This window comes from Entelurus aequoreus, linkage group LG04 (assembly GCF_033978785.1).
Source record: "Entelurus aequoreus isolate RoL-2023_Sb linkage group LG04, RoL_Eaeq_v1.1, whole genome shotgun sequence".
Lineage (NCBI taxonomy): Eukaryota > Metazoa > Chordata > Actinopteri > Syngnathiformes > Syngnathidae > Entelurus > Entelurus aequoreus.
In genome coordinates, this window is record NC_084734.1 from 48,025,417 (window position 1) to 48,039,474 (window position 14,058).

Below are 14,058 nucleotides of genomic sequence, written 5' to 3' on the forward strand. Positions count from 1 at the left end.
CAATGTACCAAAGCTTTATTGTCCCTACAGTCAAGACAAAGACGAAAAATTATTGCCACATCTTCCTAGATAAAAGTATGAAATATTGTCATGTCGGTGGAATGACGATGAGGCAGGATGACACAAGTCAGCCTTTTATTTTTTATTTGCTTTAATACTCCAAACACTTTTTCTTCCTTGGTGTGGCTCTAATTAGCTGGCAAACGCCGGTGCCTCCTACAGCCCAACTCCTAAATCACAGCTCAGAACCGTGCACAATACCCCTGTAGCTACAGTATCGTATGAAAGCACAATACTCTATATAGAAATATTCACAAAACATTTTACAATGTCAACAAACTCCTTCCATCATCTTCTTCCGCTTATCCGATGTCAGGTCGCGAGGGTATCAGCCTAAGCAGAGAAGCCCAAACTTCCCTTTCCCCAGCCACTTAGTCCAGCTCCTCCGGGGGGATCCCAGGCCAGCCTGGAGACATGGTCTCCTTAATGTGTCCTGGGTCTCCTCATGGCCTCTCACCAGTCCCCAGGGAGGTGTCCGAGGGGCATCCTGACCATAAGCCCGAACCGCCTCATCTGGCTCCTCTGGATGTGGAGGAGCAGCGGCTTTACTTTGAGCTCCTCCCGAATGACAGATCTTCTCACCGCATCTCTAAGGGAGAGCCCCGCCACCCGACGGAGGAAACTCATTTCGGTGGTTTGTACCAGGGATTTTGTCCTTTCGATCTTAACTCATAGCTTATGACCATAGGTGAGGATGGGAACGTAGATCTGCTAAATTGAGAGCTTTGCCTTCTGACTCAGTTCCTTCTTTACCACAACGGAACAATACAGTGTCCGCATTATTGCAGACGCCGCACCGATCCGCCTGTCAATCCCATGATCCACTCTTCCCTCACTCGTGAACAAGACTCCAAGGTACTTGTACTCCTTCACTTAGGGAAAAATCTCCTCCCCAACCTGGAAATGGCACTCCACCCTTTTCCGGGCGAGAACCATGGACTATGACTTGGAGGTGCTTATTCTCATACCAGTCGCTTCACATTCGGCTTGGAACCGATCCAGTGATAGGCTGAATTCTGCAGCCACCAAATCGGATCCCTTCAACGCCCTGACTGCGCCTAGAAATGTTGTCCATAAAAGTTATAAACAGAATTGGTGACAAAGGACAGTCCTGGCGGAGTCCAATCCTCAATGAAAACAGGTTTGACTTATTGCCGGCAATACAGACCAAGCTCTGACACCGAATATACAGGGAGCGGACTGCCACAATCAGACAGTCTGATACCCCATACTCTCTGAGCACTCTCCACAGGATTTCCAGAGAGACACGGTCAAATGCTCCAAGTCCACAAAGCACATGTAGACTGGTTGAGCAAACTCCCATGCACCCTCTAGGACCCTGCCGAGATTATAGAGCTGGTCCACAATTCCACAACTTGGACAAAAACCAAACTGCTCCTCCTGAATCCGAGGTACGACTATCAGGCGTACCATCCTCTCCAGTACACCTGAACAGACCTTACCGGGAAGGCTGAGGAGTGTAATCCCACGATAGTTGGAACATACCCTCCGGTTCCCCTTCTTAAAGAGAGGAACCACCACCCTGGTCTGCCAATTCAGGTGTACCGGCCCCAATGTCCAGTCAATGTTGCAGAGTCTTGTTAACCACGACAGCCCCACAGCTTTCAGAGCCTTAAGGAACTCCGGGTGGCTTGCCACCAAGGAACTTTTTAACTACCTCGGCAACATCAGCCCCAGAAATAGGAGAGCCCACTACAGATTCCCCAGGCACTGCTTTCTCATAGGAAGACGTGTAGGTGGGATAGAGGAGGTATTAAAAATATTCCCTCCACCGATCTACAATATCCTGAGGCGAAGTCAGCAGCACACTATCCCCACCATACACGGTGTTGACAGTGCACTGCTTCCCACTCCTAAGGCGGCGGATGGTGGTCCAAAATCGCTTTGAAGCCGTCCGGAAGTCGTTTTCCATGGTTTGTCAGAACTCTTCCCATGTCCGAGTTTTTGACTCCGCGACTGCCGAAGCTGCACACCACTTGGCCTGTCGGTACTTGTTAGCTGCCTCCAGAGTCCCATGAGCCAAAAGGACCCAACATGACTATTTCTCCAGCTTGACAGCATCCCTCAGGTTCTGGAATATTCTCCATGACAGGCACCAACCACCTTGCGGTCACAGCTCCAATCGGCCGCCTCGACAATAGAGTTACGGAACATGGTCCACTCAGACTCAATGTCCAGGTTGGGTACTCTCAGCGGCTGTTTGGTGCATAAGCACAAACAACAGTCAGGAACCAACCCCCCACCTGAAGGCGGAGGGTAGCTACTGTCTCGTCTACTGGGTTAAACTCCAACGTACAGGCTTTGAGCCAGGGGGAAACAAGAATTGCCACCCCAACCCGTCGGCTCTCACTGCGTGCAACGCCAGAGTGAAGGAAAGTCCATCCCCTCTTGAGAGGACTAGTTCCAAAACATTTGCTGTCTGTCAAAGTCCGACTATATCCAGCCGGAACTTCTCCACCCTGCGCACCAGCCCAGGCTCCTTCCCCCCCGGCGAGGTGACGTTCCACGTCCCAAGAGCCAACTTCTGTAGCCGAGGATCGGACCTCCAAGGGCCATGCCTTCGGCTGCTGCCCAGTTTACACTGCACCCGACCTCTATGCCCCCTCCTATGAGTGGTGAGCCCATTGGAGGGGGGGAGCCACGCTGCCTCTTCGGGTTATGCCCGGCCCGGCCACCAGGCGCTCGCCATCAAGCCCCACCTCTGGGCCTGGCTCCTTAGGGGGGCCCCGGTGACACGCGTCCGGGTGAAGGAAATCTGAGTCCTCGTTTTTTGTTCTTCATAAAGGTCTTTGAGCTGCTCTTCGTCTGGTTCCTCACCTAGGACCTGTTTGTCTTGGGAGACCCTACCAAGGGGCATAGAAGCCCCCGGAGAACATACCTCCTAGGATCATTGGGACACACAAACTCCTATACCATGATAAGGTGGCAGCTCAGAAAGGAGATGTCAACAAACTGTAGGTTAAACATTCCTTTATTATCACCCATTCTCCTTACAAAGCCACAGATGCAATGGCTATTTTCAGTTTCGATTTTAGCTATGTTGGCGACCGTCTAACACTCAGCCAGGTTGACGGGCAATGAAAATAGTATATAGTTCCACTATAATGAAGAAGGCACTTATTCATATACAAATGTACATAGGCAAAAATGCATAAACATAAACATTTACCTTTTAAACTATATAGGTATATAAATAATCAAAATTAATATGTTCTTTTTTTCATTTCATTCATTCATTGTAATTATTTTGATTTATATCTTTTTTTTTTACAAAATATATTCAACTGATTTTTTTCAAAACAATTGTGTATTATTCATGAACTGATCATTAGATATATTTAACTTTTTTTTGTATAATATGTGTGTATTATATATACAGACTATTGGGACACTTTTTATGAAAGTGTAGTAATGATTGATTAATCACTTCATAACACTGCAACTTCACTGATTTGGTGGATTATTTTGAGTGGTTGCTATTGTGGCAGTTGTTGTTATTAATAAGTGGAGGGGGGTGTGAGCGTGTTGATTTTGAGATGCATTTTAGTCGTTTGATGTGACGTTTCAGTCACATAGTTGTTTTTAGCTGACGTCCTTCTTTACCTCCCGCTGCCCTTTAGCTTCTTCATGACGGGATACCTTCCTGTGGGCTTTGAGTTTGGGGTGGAGATCACCTACCCGGAGTCAGAGGGAACGTCGTCAGGACTCCTTAATGCTTCTGCTCAGGTGTTTTAACCTTAACATAGCATGGCTGGTACGCACACTTTGACTGTTTATTTGAAACTTACAGTACTTGCCTGTGACGTGTGTGTCAGATATTCGGGATCCTCTTCACATTGATCCAGGGAAAACTGACCACAGACTACAACCCAATGGCAGGAAACATCTTCCTTTGCGTCTGGATCTTCTTGGGATTAGTCCTCACTGGTACTGTTTGTGTGCATGTGTCTGCGTGTGTGTGTATGTGTTTGTGCGTGCGTTATCGCTTTACAGTCACTCACATTTCCCTGTGGATGATTTCAGGCTTCATCAAGTCGGAATTAAAGAGACACAACGTGAACATCGGCATGGGCGTCAAACATCTTCAGGCGGTAAGCACTGTGTCGGGGATGCCGTTGCGTCTGTGTGAACATTCCCACTAACACGTATCCAGGGACACGACCTTAAGATGCTTGGACGTGCTGGTGATAAATTGTTCCTTTTGTCCTTTTCTTTCTCTTCTGGATTCTGTCCATATGCTCTTATAAATGATTACATTCATTCCACCTTCTTGAAGGTCATCAGTGGTCCTCTTGATACAAGAACTTTTATCAAATCTGTGCTTCATCTCGACACATCTTGCAGACTCACTACTTAATCAATCTGAAGCATTCATTCTCACTAGGGAAGTGCTCATTCATGCAGTACTCTTTAAACTCTGCAGCGGGTAACACAGTTGTATGGATCACAATGATGTAACAGTAGAAGAAGATGACCCAAAAAAGAAGACAGAAATATTTGGACATATAAACTTTCATCTACAAATGTTTGTACTTGTTACATGGCGGTATGCATTGTAAATGTGCTCAGAATCCCTACGCCGTACACATGAAAAGTGAAAGACAGGAAGTGTTTCTTACACAATGCATTTACCCGCTAATTCAATAGAAGCGGTCACGTAATTATTAAGTATTTGTCACCGAAGACTTAGACATGTGTAACCCACTTGGTGCTGCTGCTTTCGTGCACAGAGTTCAACTCTGGGTCCACCGAATGGATGTGTGAGAGTGCTTGGTATAGAGATAAATCTTGAGCTGTCAAACAACATGTCCATCCCAAAATCTTAATGTGTCAATTACTAGTAATTAATCCGGCCTGCGAGACCAACATTCAATAGGCCCGAATGGCAAATTTCAGTAACTAAGAAGCCCTTTACTCATTTGGCATCATCACAATCTCAAATACGTCTTATATAATACATCTAACCGCAAAGTGGTATTAATAGGATGCATTGCACTAAACATTCTTACTCAAAATATCACATTACCACCAAAAGTAGTAATTTAACTGTACACGACTAAAAACGACATCATCTATTAAACCCTGTCCTTTATAATAACACATTAAAGATGCATTAAACACAGTCAAAAGTGATCATTGTGACAACAGGCCAACTCTCCCGGATTCTTGGTCGGGGGTGGGGGGCGTGGTTTTTTTTTTTTTGGCAAGATGGCGGCGCATGGGTATGCTGCGGCTATGCTAACGCTCTTGGGAGTGTAGAGCGATATGGCAAAAAACACCCGTCATTTCTGTCAATTTCATGGCTGGCTCAAAGCGTGAACACTCTGTGATCACATACGACCGACAGACAATTCTGGATGTGGATGGATCGGGTCGTTATAGACTGAAAGATGCATGTACGGTGGACCTCCTCGCTAGCATGGGAATACTTCGTGGGCTACATCGAGCGGCCTTTGTAGCAGCGGAGTCAAGTGCTAGCAGTGACCGCCAATGGAGACGACATAAGCGGTGCGAGCGGAAGCAGAAGCGGGGATGCCGAGCTGGGCTAACAACAAAGAGAAAAGCTAACCAAAGAAGCGTGGAGTCTCCGGGTAAGAAGCCATTTAAACTAGAACTAGCCGGCGTCAGGCTGGATAATCCCTGCACACATAGCAATTCTCTTAGAATAAAACACAACTCACATAATGTTTTTTCTTTTGTGACCGTGTCAGAGGCAGACATACATTGTACTGAGGTAGCTAACTATGATGCGTTCAGTTTATCGCAACATCAAGCAAACAATCTGAATATCCCCGTCGTATCAATTCCTAGATATGGTCGAAACTATTTAAAGTGCAATACGCATAATAAACGCAACATTATTAATATTGCTACTTCGGATAATTTCAACAAACAATCCTCAAAACAGCCCACTACCTATAATATGGGCTTTTTAAACATAAGATCATTATCTTCCAAAACTTTATTAGTTAATGAAGTCATTAGAGACAACAAACTTGACATCGTTGGTCTCGCCGAGACCTGGCTCAAACCAGACGATTTTTTTGCGCTAAATGAGGCATCTCCTCCTAACTATACCAATACACATGTTGCCCGACCTCTTAAAAGGGGAGGGGGTGTCGCACTAATATACAATGAAAACTATAATCTTACACCTAACCTAAATAATAAATATAACTCGTTTGAGGTGTTCACTTTGAGGTTTGTCACACCGCTGCCTCTCCACCTGGCTGTTATCTACCGCCCCCCTGGGCCCTATTCGGACTTCATCAGTGAATTCTCAGAGTTTGTTGCTGATCTAGTGACGCATGCCGACAATATAATCATAATGGGGGACTTTAATATCCATATGAATACCCCATCGGACCCTCCATGCGTGGCGCTCCAGACTATAATTGATAGCTGTGGTCTTACACAAATAATAAATGAACCCACGCATCGCAACGGTAATATGATAGATCTAGTGCTTGTCAGGGGTGTCACCACCTCTATAGTTACGATACTCCCGTACACTAAAGTAATGTCCGATCATTACCTTATAAAATTCGAAGTTCTGACTCATTGTCAACAAACTAATAATAATAATAATAACTACTATAGCAGCCGCAACATTAATGCTGCCACAACGACGACTCTTACTGACCTACTGGCTTCGGTAATGGCACCATTCCCAAATTATGTGGGCTCTATTGATAACCTCACTAACAACTTTAATGACGCCCTGCGCGACACCATTGATATTGTAGCACCGCTAAAGCTAAAAAGGGCCCCTAAAAGGCGTACCCCATGGTTTACAGAAGAAACTAAAGCCCAGAAATGATCATGTAGAAAGCTGGAACGCAAATGGCGTGCGACTAAACTTGAGGTTTTCCATCAAGCATGGTGTGATAGTTTAATAACTTATAAACGCATGCTTACCTCAGCTAAAGCTAAATATTACTCAAATCTCATCCACCTCAACAAAAATGATCCTAAATTTCTGTTTAGTACAGTAGCATCGCTAACCCAACAAGGGACTTCTCCCAGTAGCTCCACCCACTCAGCAGATGACTTTATGAATTTCTTTAATACGAAAATTGAAGTCATTAGAAAAGAGATTAAAGACAATGCATCTCAGCTACAACTGGGTTCTATTAACACAGATACGACTGTATATACGACGGATACCGCCCTCCAAAATAGTTTCTCTCTCTTTGATGAAATAACATTGGAGGAATTGTCAAAATGTGTAAATGGGACAAAACAAACAACATGTTTACTTGACCCAATTCCTGGGAAACTTATCAAGGAGCTTTTTGTAATACTAGGTCCATCAGTGTTAAATATTATAAACTTATCACTTTCCTCTGGCACTGTTCCCCTAGCATTCAAAAAAGCGGTTATTCATCCTCTACTCAAAAGACCTAACCTCGATCCTGATCTCCTGGTAAACTACCGGCCGGTGTCCCACCTTCCGTTTATCTCGAAAATCCTCGAAAAAATTGTAGCACAGCAGCTAAATGAACACTTAGCGTCTAACAATCTCTGTGAACCTTTTCAGTCCGGTTTCAGGGCAAATCACTCTACGGAGACAGCCCTCGCAAAAATGACTAATGATCTATTGCTAACGATGGATTCTGATGCTTCATCTATGTTGCTGCTTCTTGATCTTAGCGCCGCTTTCGATACTGTTGATCATAATATTTTATTAGAGCGTATCAAAACGCGTATTGGGATGACAGACTTAGCCTTGTCTTAACTCTTATCTTACTGACAGGATGCAGTGTGTCTCCCATAACAATGTGACCTCGGACTATGTTAAGGTAACGTGCGGAGTTCCCCAGGGTTTGGTTCTTGGCCCTGCACTCTTTAGTATTTACATGCTGCCGCTAGGTGACATCATACGCAAATACAGTGTTAGCTTTCACTGTTATGCTGATGACACCCAACTCTACATGCCCCTAAAGCTGACCAACACGCCGGATTGTAGTCAGCTGGAGGCGTGTCTTAATGAAATTAAACAATGGATGTCTGCTAACTTTTTGCAACTCAACGCTAAGAAAACGGAAATGCTGATTATCGGTCCTGCTCAACACCGACATCTATTTAATAATACCACCTTAACATTTGACAACCAAACAATTAAACAAGGTGACTCTGTAAAGAATCTGGGTATTATCTTCGACCCAACTCTCTCGTTTGAGTCGCACATTAAGAGTGTTACTAAAACGGCCTTCTTTCATCTCCGTAATATCGCTAAAATTCGTCCCATTTTGTCCACAAGCGATGCTGAGATCATTATCCATGCGTTCGTTACATCTCGTCTCGATTACTGTAACGTTTTATTTTCGGGCCTCCCTATGTCTAGCATTAAAAGATTACAGATGGTACAAAATGCGGCTGCTAGACTTTTGACAAAAACAAGAAAGTTTGATCATATTACGCCTATACTGGCTCACTTGCACTGGCTTCCTGTGCACCTAAGATGCGACTTTAAGGTTTTACTACTTACGTATAAAATACTACACGGTCAAGCTCCTGCCTATCTTGCCGATTGTATTGTACCATATGTCCCGGCAAGAAATCTGCGTTCAAAGAACTCCGGCTTATTAGTGATTCCCAGAGCCCAAAAAAAGTCTGCGGGCTATAGAGCGTTTTCTATTCGGGCTCCAATACTATGGAATGCCCTCCCGGTAAAAGTTAGAGATGCTACCTCAGTAGAAGCATTTAAGTCTCATCTTAAAACTCATTTGTATACTCTAGCCTTTAAATAGACTCCCTTTTTAGACCAGTTGATCTGCCGTTTCTTTTCTTTTCTTTTCTACTCTGCTCCCAACCCGGGGTGGACCGCTAGCCTGTCCATCAGATGGGGACATCTCTACGCTGCTGACCCGTCTCCACTCGGGATGGTTCCTGCTGGCCCCACTATGGACTGGACTTTCGCTGATGTGTTGGACTTTCACAATATTATGTCAGACCCACTCGACATCCATTGCTTTCGGTCTCCCCTAGAAGGGGGGGGGGGGGGGGGGTTACCCACATATGCGGTCCTCTCCAAGGTTTATCATAGTCATTCACATTGACGTCCCACTGGGGTGAGTTTTCCTTGCCCGTATGTTGGCTCTGTACCGAGGATGTCGTTGTGGCTTGTACAGCCCTTTGAGACACTTGTGATTTAGGGCTATATAAATAAACATTGATTGATTGATTGATTGATAAGAGGAGAGTATATTTACAGCTAGAATTCACCAACTCAAGTATTTCATAAATATATATATATATATATATATATATATATATATATATATATATACTTGACTTTCAGTGAATTCTATATATATATATATATATATATATATATATATATATATATATATATATATATATATATATATATATATATATATATATATATATATATATATATATATATATATAAATACTTGACTTTCAGTGAATTCTAGCTATATACATATATATATATATATATATATATATATATATATATATATATATATATATTGTTGCGTTGACCAGCATTCCTCCAATGGGGAATTCAAATTGCTAGTCTCTCCCAGATTCTTTTTATGGCACATAAGCTGATGTTTATATTCAATCAACAGGCAATAATTGGTATTTTGTGGTTTATTCTCCAAGCTTAGAGGACAAACGTGAGACCAATCTAGCACACCAGCGTTCCCCAGCCCGGTCTAGCTCGGTCTCCCCTCAAACCCCCGGAAGTCCCGTGATCTTCCCTCTGTCCCTCGCCCCCACTCCCTTTGTTTAGACTACTCCGAGTTATCTCTACTCTGACACATTCCAATCTAGAAGGCCAACACCTTACTATGAGACTCAAAAGAAGGAAGAATACTAGCTATTCTTTATATGACTATAGGAGTTTAGAAAGAAGTAACACTTAAATATGGATATGATTCTGATCTGCTTCCAACAAGTCCCCCTTTAAGATCTTCTAATAAGATCTTTATTACTTGTACAAAACTTATAAAGCACGCCCCACATTAAAGTCTTAAAGTTACCACTTTGCTAGACCCCCTTTAGTGACACTTAGCACAAGGGGCTGTGCGGTTCTGGATGGTCTTGAGGGAGGTCGGGGCAAGTTGTTCAGCAAGTCCCTCAACTGCGTCACGAGTCAGGTTGGTTAGTCTCAACGGCGGCGGGGAGTTAGAGAGGCCGCTGAAACATGAGTTCCAAGGGGTGTTAATTTGGTGAGTGGGGTCACCAGTCTAACCATAGCACAAAGCCCAACGGCTGACGTCGGGATTCTAATGTACAATCTGTGCTTCCCACAACACCAGAATAAGTCAGCTCGTGCCCAAGGGCCTATCCTAGAGCCATCTATCAGTGTGGTGCACCAGTAACGGTTGATGTCACACAATTTGTTGGGGGACGAAGAGGGTCCTGTAATTTGAAAACGCGTGTAATTCAGCTTTTGGGTCACAAACGGAAGAAGTCGGGTGGCATTGTCAACAGAAGGGTACACATGTCAGTCAACTTAAAAGGGGCGGGGTAAGTGTGGGAAAAGGGACGTCCAGCGGAAGAAGCAACACAGTCACCCAGGTTTTGTCATCCACCTGAGCTACAGGTTGTCTGCACCCGCTCCTAAGGTCAAAGGTCAAAGTTACCAGGCCTTCGGTGGTGATGTCATTAGCACGCACAGATGTGAGCCTTTGAAACACCACCGAGGTGGGGTGGTACTTTAGGTGCTACAGAGGGTGTAGAGGTAGTTAACGCCCTCTCAAGGACATTCATTTTAATAATTCCTTTAGAGTCTGTATCAGTCAGGTCAAGCCCCAAAACAACATAAAAGGGACGATGGGCACAACTTACCAGAGTATGTTGTCTGCATCCGACACCAATGGTTCAGGGTTGAGTCGTAACAAATATAGAGGTTATTACCACGGTAATAGCTATTGTGTCCCCCGTAATTAATCACACTGCACAGGTCAAAAATAAGTCTTGCTATCCCCTTTGGCCCAGTCTATTTAAAGTCCGCTGTATGTTCTTAGACACTTGTCAGTCACTGTCGTCAGGAAGGATGAACTGAGACACAAAGACAGTAGAACACGCCCAAGCACCAGTCCGTCAGGGAACACTACCGGGTGTAACATCCTGCCTTTCGTCTATCAATATCAGAGTAATTTAGGTAACAAAACGGGGATAAACATCAAACTTTTCACTTAATGTAACGACACAGATAGTTATGCTGCAAACAAGCAAGAAAAACTAAGAAACATTTAGCATACTGGATTGGTCTCACACAAGGATATACAATATAGAAGTTGAAAAGAGTAATGTAGGTAGAAAATCTCTCTCGTCTCCTGGGCTGAGGGGCAGATGTTGTGGCGATGTGAGCAATGACATCCCCTGGTGATCTGTCAGGTTCTTCAGCTGTAGTGCAGAGGGAGAGGTGGTACCAGGTGTCCCCTTTACCAGCCAGTCGAAGGGCGTGGGACGTCCGCTCCACGACCCCAAAGGGACCAGTCCACCTGAGCTCCGTCCACTTGCGTTTGATGACCTTGATCTTGACCCTCTCAGCGGGCGGAAGGGAATCTGTACAGAAGAACTGGCACACAAATTCTGCAATTTTTTGTGTAAAATACCATTTTGGTTTTACGCTGATTCCTCCTTCCATGGGGCTGCTGGTCCTGGGAAGCGCTGACCTGTATGCAGCTCATAGGGTGAAAAACTCAAAGGGCGGTAAAACAGTTTTATTCACGGACCTTCGAATGATCATTAACGCTAATTGCAACATGTCAATCCAATTCAATTTGGTCTGTGCACAGATTTTAGCCAATTAGTTTTTAATGTTCTGGTCCATCCTTTCAACCTTACCTTGGGACTCAGGATGGTACCCCAAACCTGTGTTCTAGTCCGAAAGCCTTTTCGACCAAGGCTAAGTGAGTTTTTTTTTTTTTTTTTAAATGGTTGCCATTGTCTGACCTAATCTTTTTGGGGAAACCATGTCGGGGTACTAGGTCATTCACAAGTCATTTAATTACTGATATTGCGTCCTCTTTTGAGGTTGTTGTTGCTTCCGGCCAACCACTGTGATTGTCAACACAAGTCAGTACGTACCTTTTCCCTTGTACCGTATTGATCATATCAGTGAAATCAAAGACTATACATGGTTCACCCTCACCTTCTCCATATTCTAAATTTGATCTACTAAACTACTATCGATGTGTAAAATCGTTATTTTCAAATTAAAATTAGTTATAACTTCTTACCCACGGTAAAAACGTTAAAACTATGGAATGTGTCAGAGTCGGATGATTGTCGATTTTGTTCCAAGGAGTCTGTTTCTGAAAAAAAGGACTGTGTTAGTCATACTATCACTTTCAGAAACATCTAAGAAAAAGGTCAGCTAATAGTCAAGTAGCGGAGGGCAGGTCATGTTTGAGGTCAATGATTGTCTCTTCAGCCTCCATGGTCCACTGGGGGGTGTTGTTAGGGTAGGGGACCCCTTAGCAATATCACAATTAATTCAAACTCATCTGAACCCTAACTTTTATGTAACTTATTCAATATGGTGAAAGTAACAAAATATGCTTATATTTATATTGTCACCAATACTAGAAAAATACTACCCTTATGGCGGATGCTTTAGCAATAGTATTTTGAAATTTTACCACACCTGGTGGCCCCAATAATTCATTAAGTCAAGCTCATGTTGTAGAAAGTTGAATGATGCAGACACGTTTGTTACTGAATACTTTCTATCAGACTTCTGTCTTGACGACTATGTGTATGTAATGAGCAACTATAATTATTTGATATGCTTAAATGTGTAATGTGTCGTTTTAGCTCAGTTGTTGTGTAGCTGCTAGCTCCTCGTAGCTTACAGGTGTCTAAAGTGCAGCCCATAGTTATGTGTTTAACATAACCATGGGCTAAACCTAAACAATTGAAAATGTGGTATTTGGGTGTCGGTGTAATGTTTGGCAGCTACGCCGTGTCTTATCATTGGACCTAAGTTCTTTGGTTTTGTAGGCGAGACAGAGAGCAAGTGAACAATGTGGGACACTATTGTGTCCATCTTATACCATGCTAGCTGTTGCAAAGATAGGTCAATATGAGCAGCCACACCTTGAGTTCCAACATATATAAATAATCATAACATATGGCGAGTCGGGTGGCAGTACACACGGAAGCATCTCAGCCAGTCAGGGTTTTCACTGTTATAGCAGTTGGATGTCAGCCATTCCTGTTGTTTCAGGCTGTGGTATGAGCTCATGGAGGAGTCTTGGTAGTGGTGTCGCAGCTGGGTGGTTGAGCCGTCAGGTAACACCAGGAATGTTCCTTCTGTGCGATTTGAATGTCAGGGTACAGTCTGTAAAGGAGGTCCAGCAATCTGAACCGGAAGTGGTTTGGTGACAGGTAACCCTCTTGTGACCCCAGCGAAGCCTTCGACCTTTAAAGAGGAAGCACACAGTTTTTTTGGTACCTCTGCATTCAGAATCGAATGGGTGGCTGGTAACATTGTTCGTTGACACTCATGTCCAGCAGGGGTCCTGTCGGTACTTCCTGCTGCGGCTCCTGATGTGGGCGTCCTCTTTCCCGCCTTCGTGTTCGTTTGTTGGCACGACGGAACCTTTCCTGTTCGGAAATGTTCGGACAGTCACGACTCCAGTGACCAGGCTGGTCACAGCCGAAACAGTGTCTACCCCAGACCGGCTTTGAAGCATCGTGTTGTCCACCACCCGAGTCCAACCGCACGTCTGTTGAGGATTCTTTCCTCCACCTGTTGGAACTCAAAAGCAAGGTCACCCACTGCTGAATATACCCTAGCTGATCTTTGACCTTTTGGTTCTTTTAACCTTTTATCTTCAGCGATCTGTAATTTAAGTAGTCGTTTCCTTGTTGCTCTGTCATTAGCCCTATTTTGCATGGAATGAATAAAATGTCCATGCCATATGTTGGTTTTGGCACCGTGTATATCAGGGTTAACTTTGTCCAAAGTGTTTGGCCAAAGGTTCC

The 14,058-nt window shown here is 44.0% G+C and overlaps 2 protein-coding genes across 2 annotated transcripts in view; both read left to right on the forward strand.

The window, feature by feature from the left end:
- Positions 1 to 14,058, forward strand: part of flvcr1 (FLVCR choline and heme transporter 1) — a 34,788-nt gene that overhangs the window by 13,328 nt on the left and 7,402 nt on the right. The window contains exons 8-10 of the mRNA XM_062043604.1: positions 3,702 to 3,807; positions 3,897 to 4,008; positions 4,105 to 4,172. Of these exons, the coding sequence (XP_061899588.1) occupies positions 3,702 to 3,807; positions 3,897 to 4,008; positions 4,105 to 4,172 (286 nt within the window). The remainder of the gene's footprint in view (positions 1 to 3,701; positions 3,808 to 3,896; positions 4,009 to 4,104; positions 4,173 to 14,058) is intronic.
- On the forward strand, positions 7,938 to 8,810 carry LOC133647872 (uncharacterized; the record flags this gene model as incomplete). The annotated part of the gene is made up of 1 exon (XM_062043603.1): positions 7,938 to 8,810. A coding segment is annotated over one exon (873 nt), but the record flags the coding sequence as incomplete, so codon positions are not given.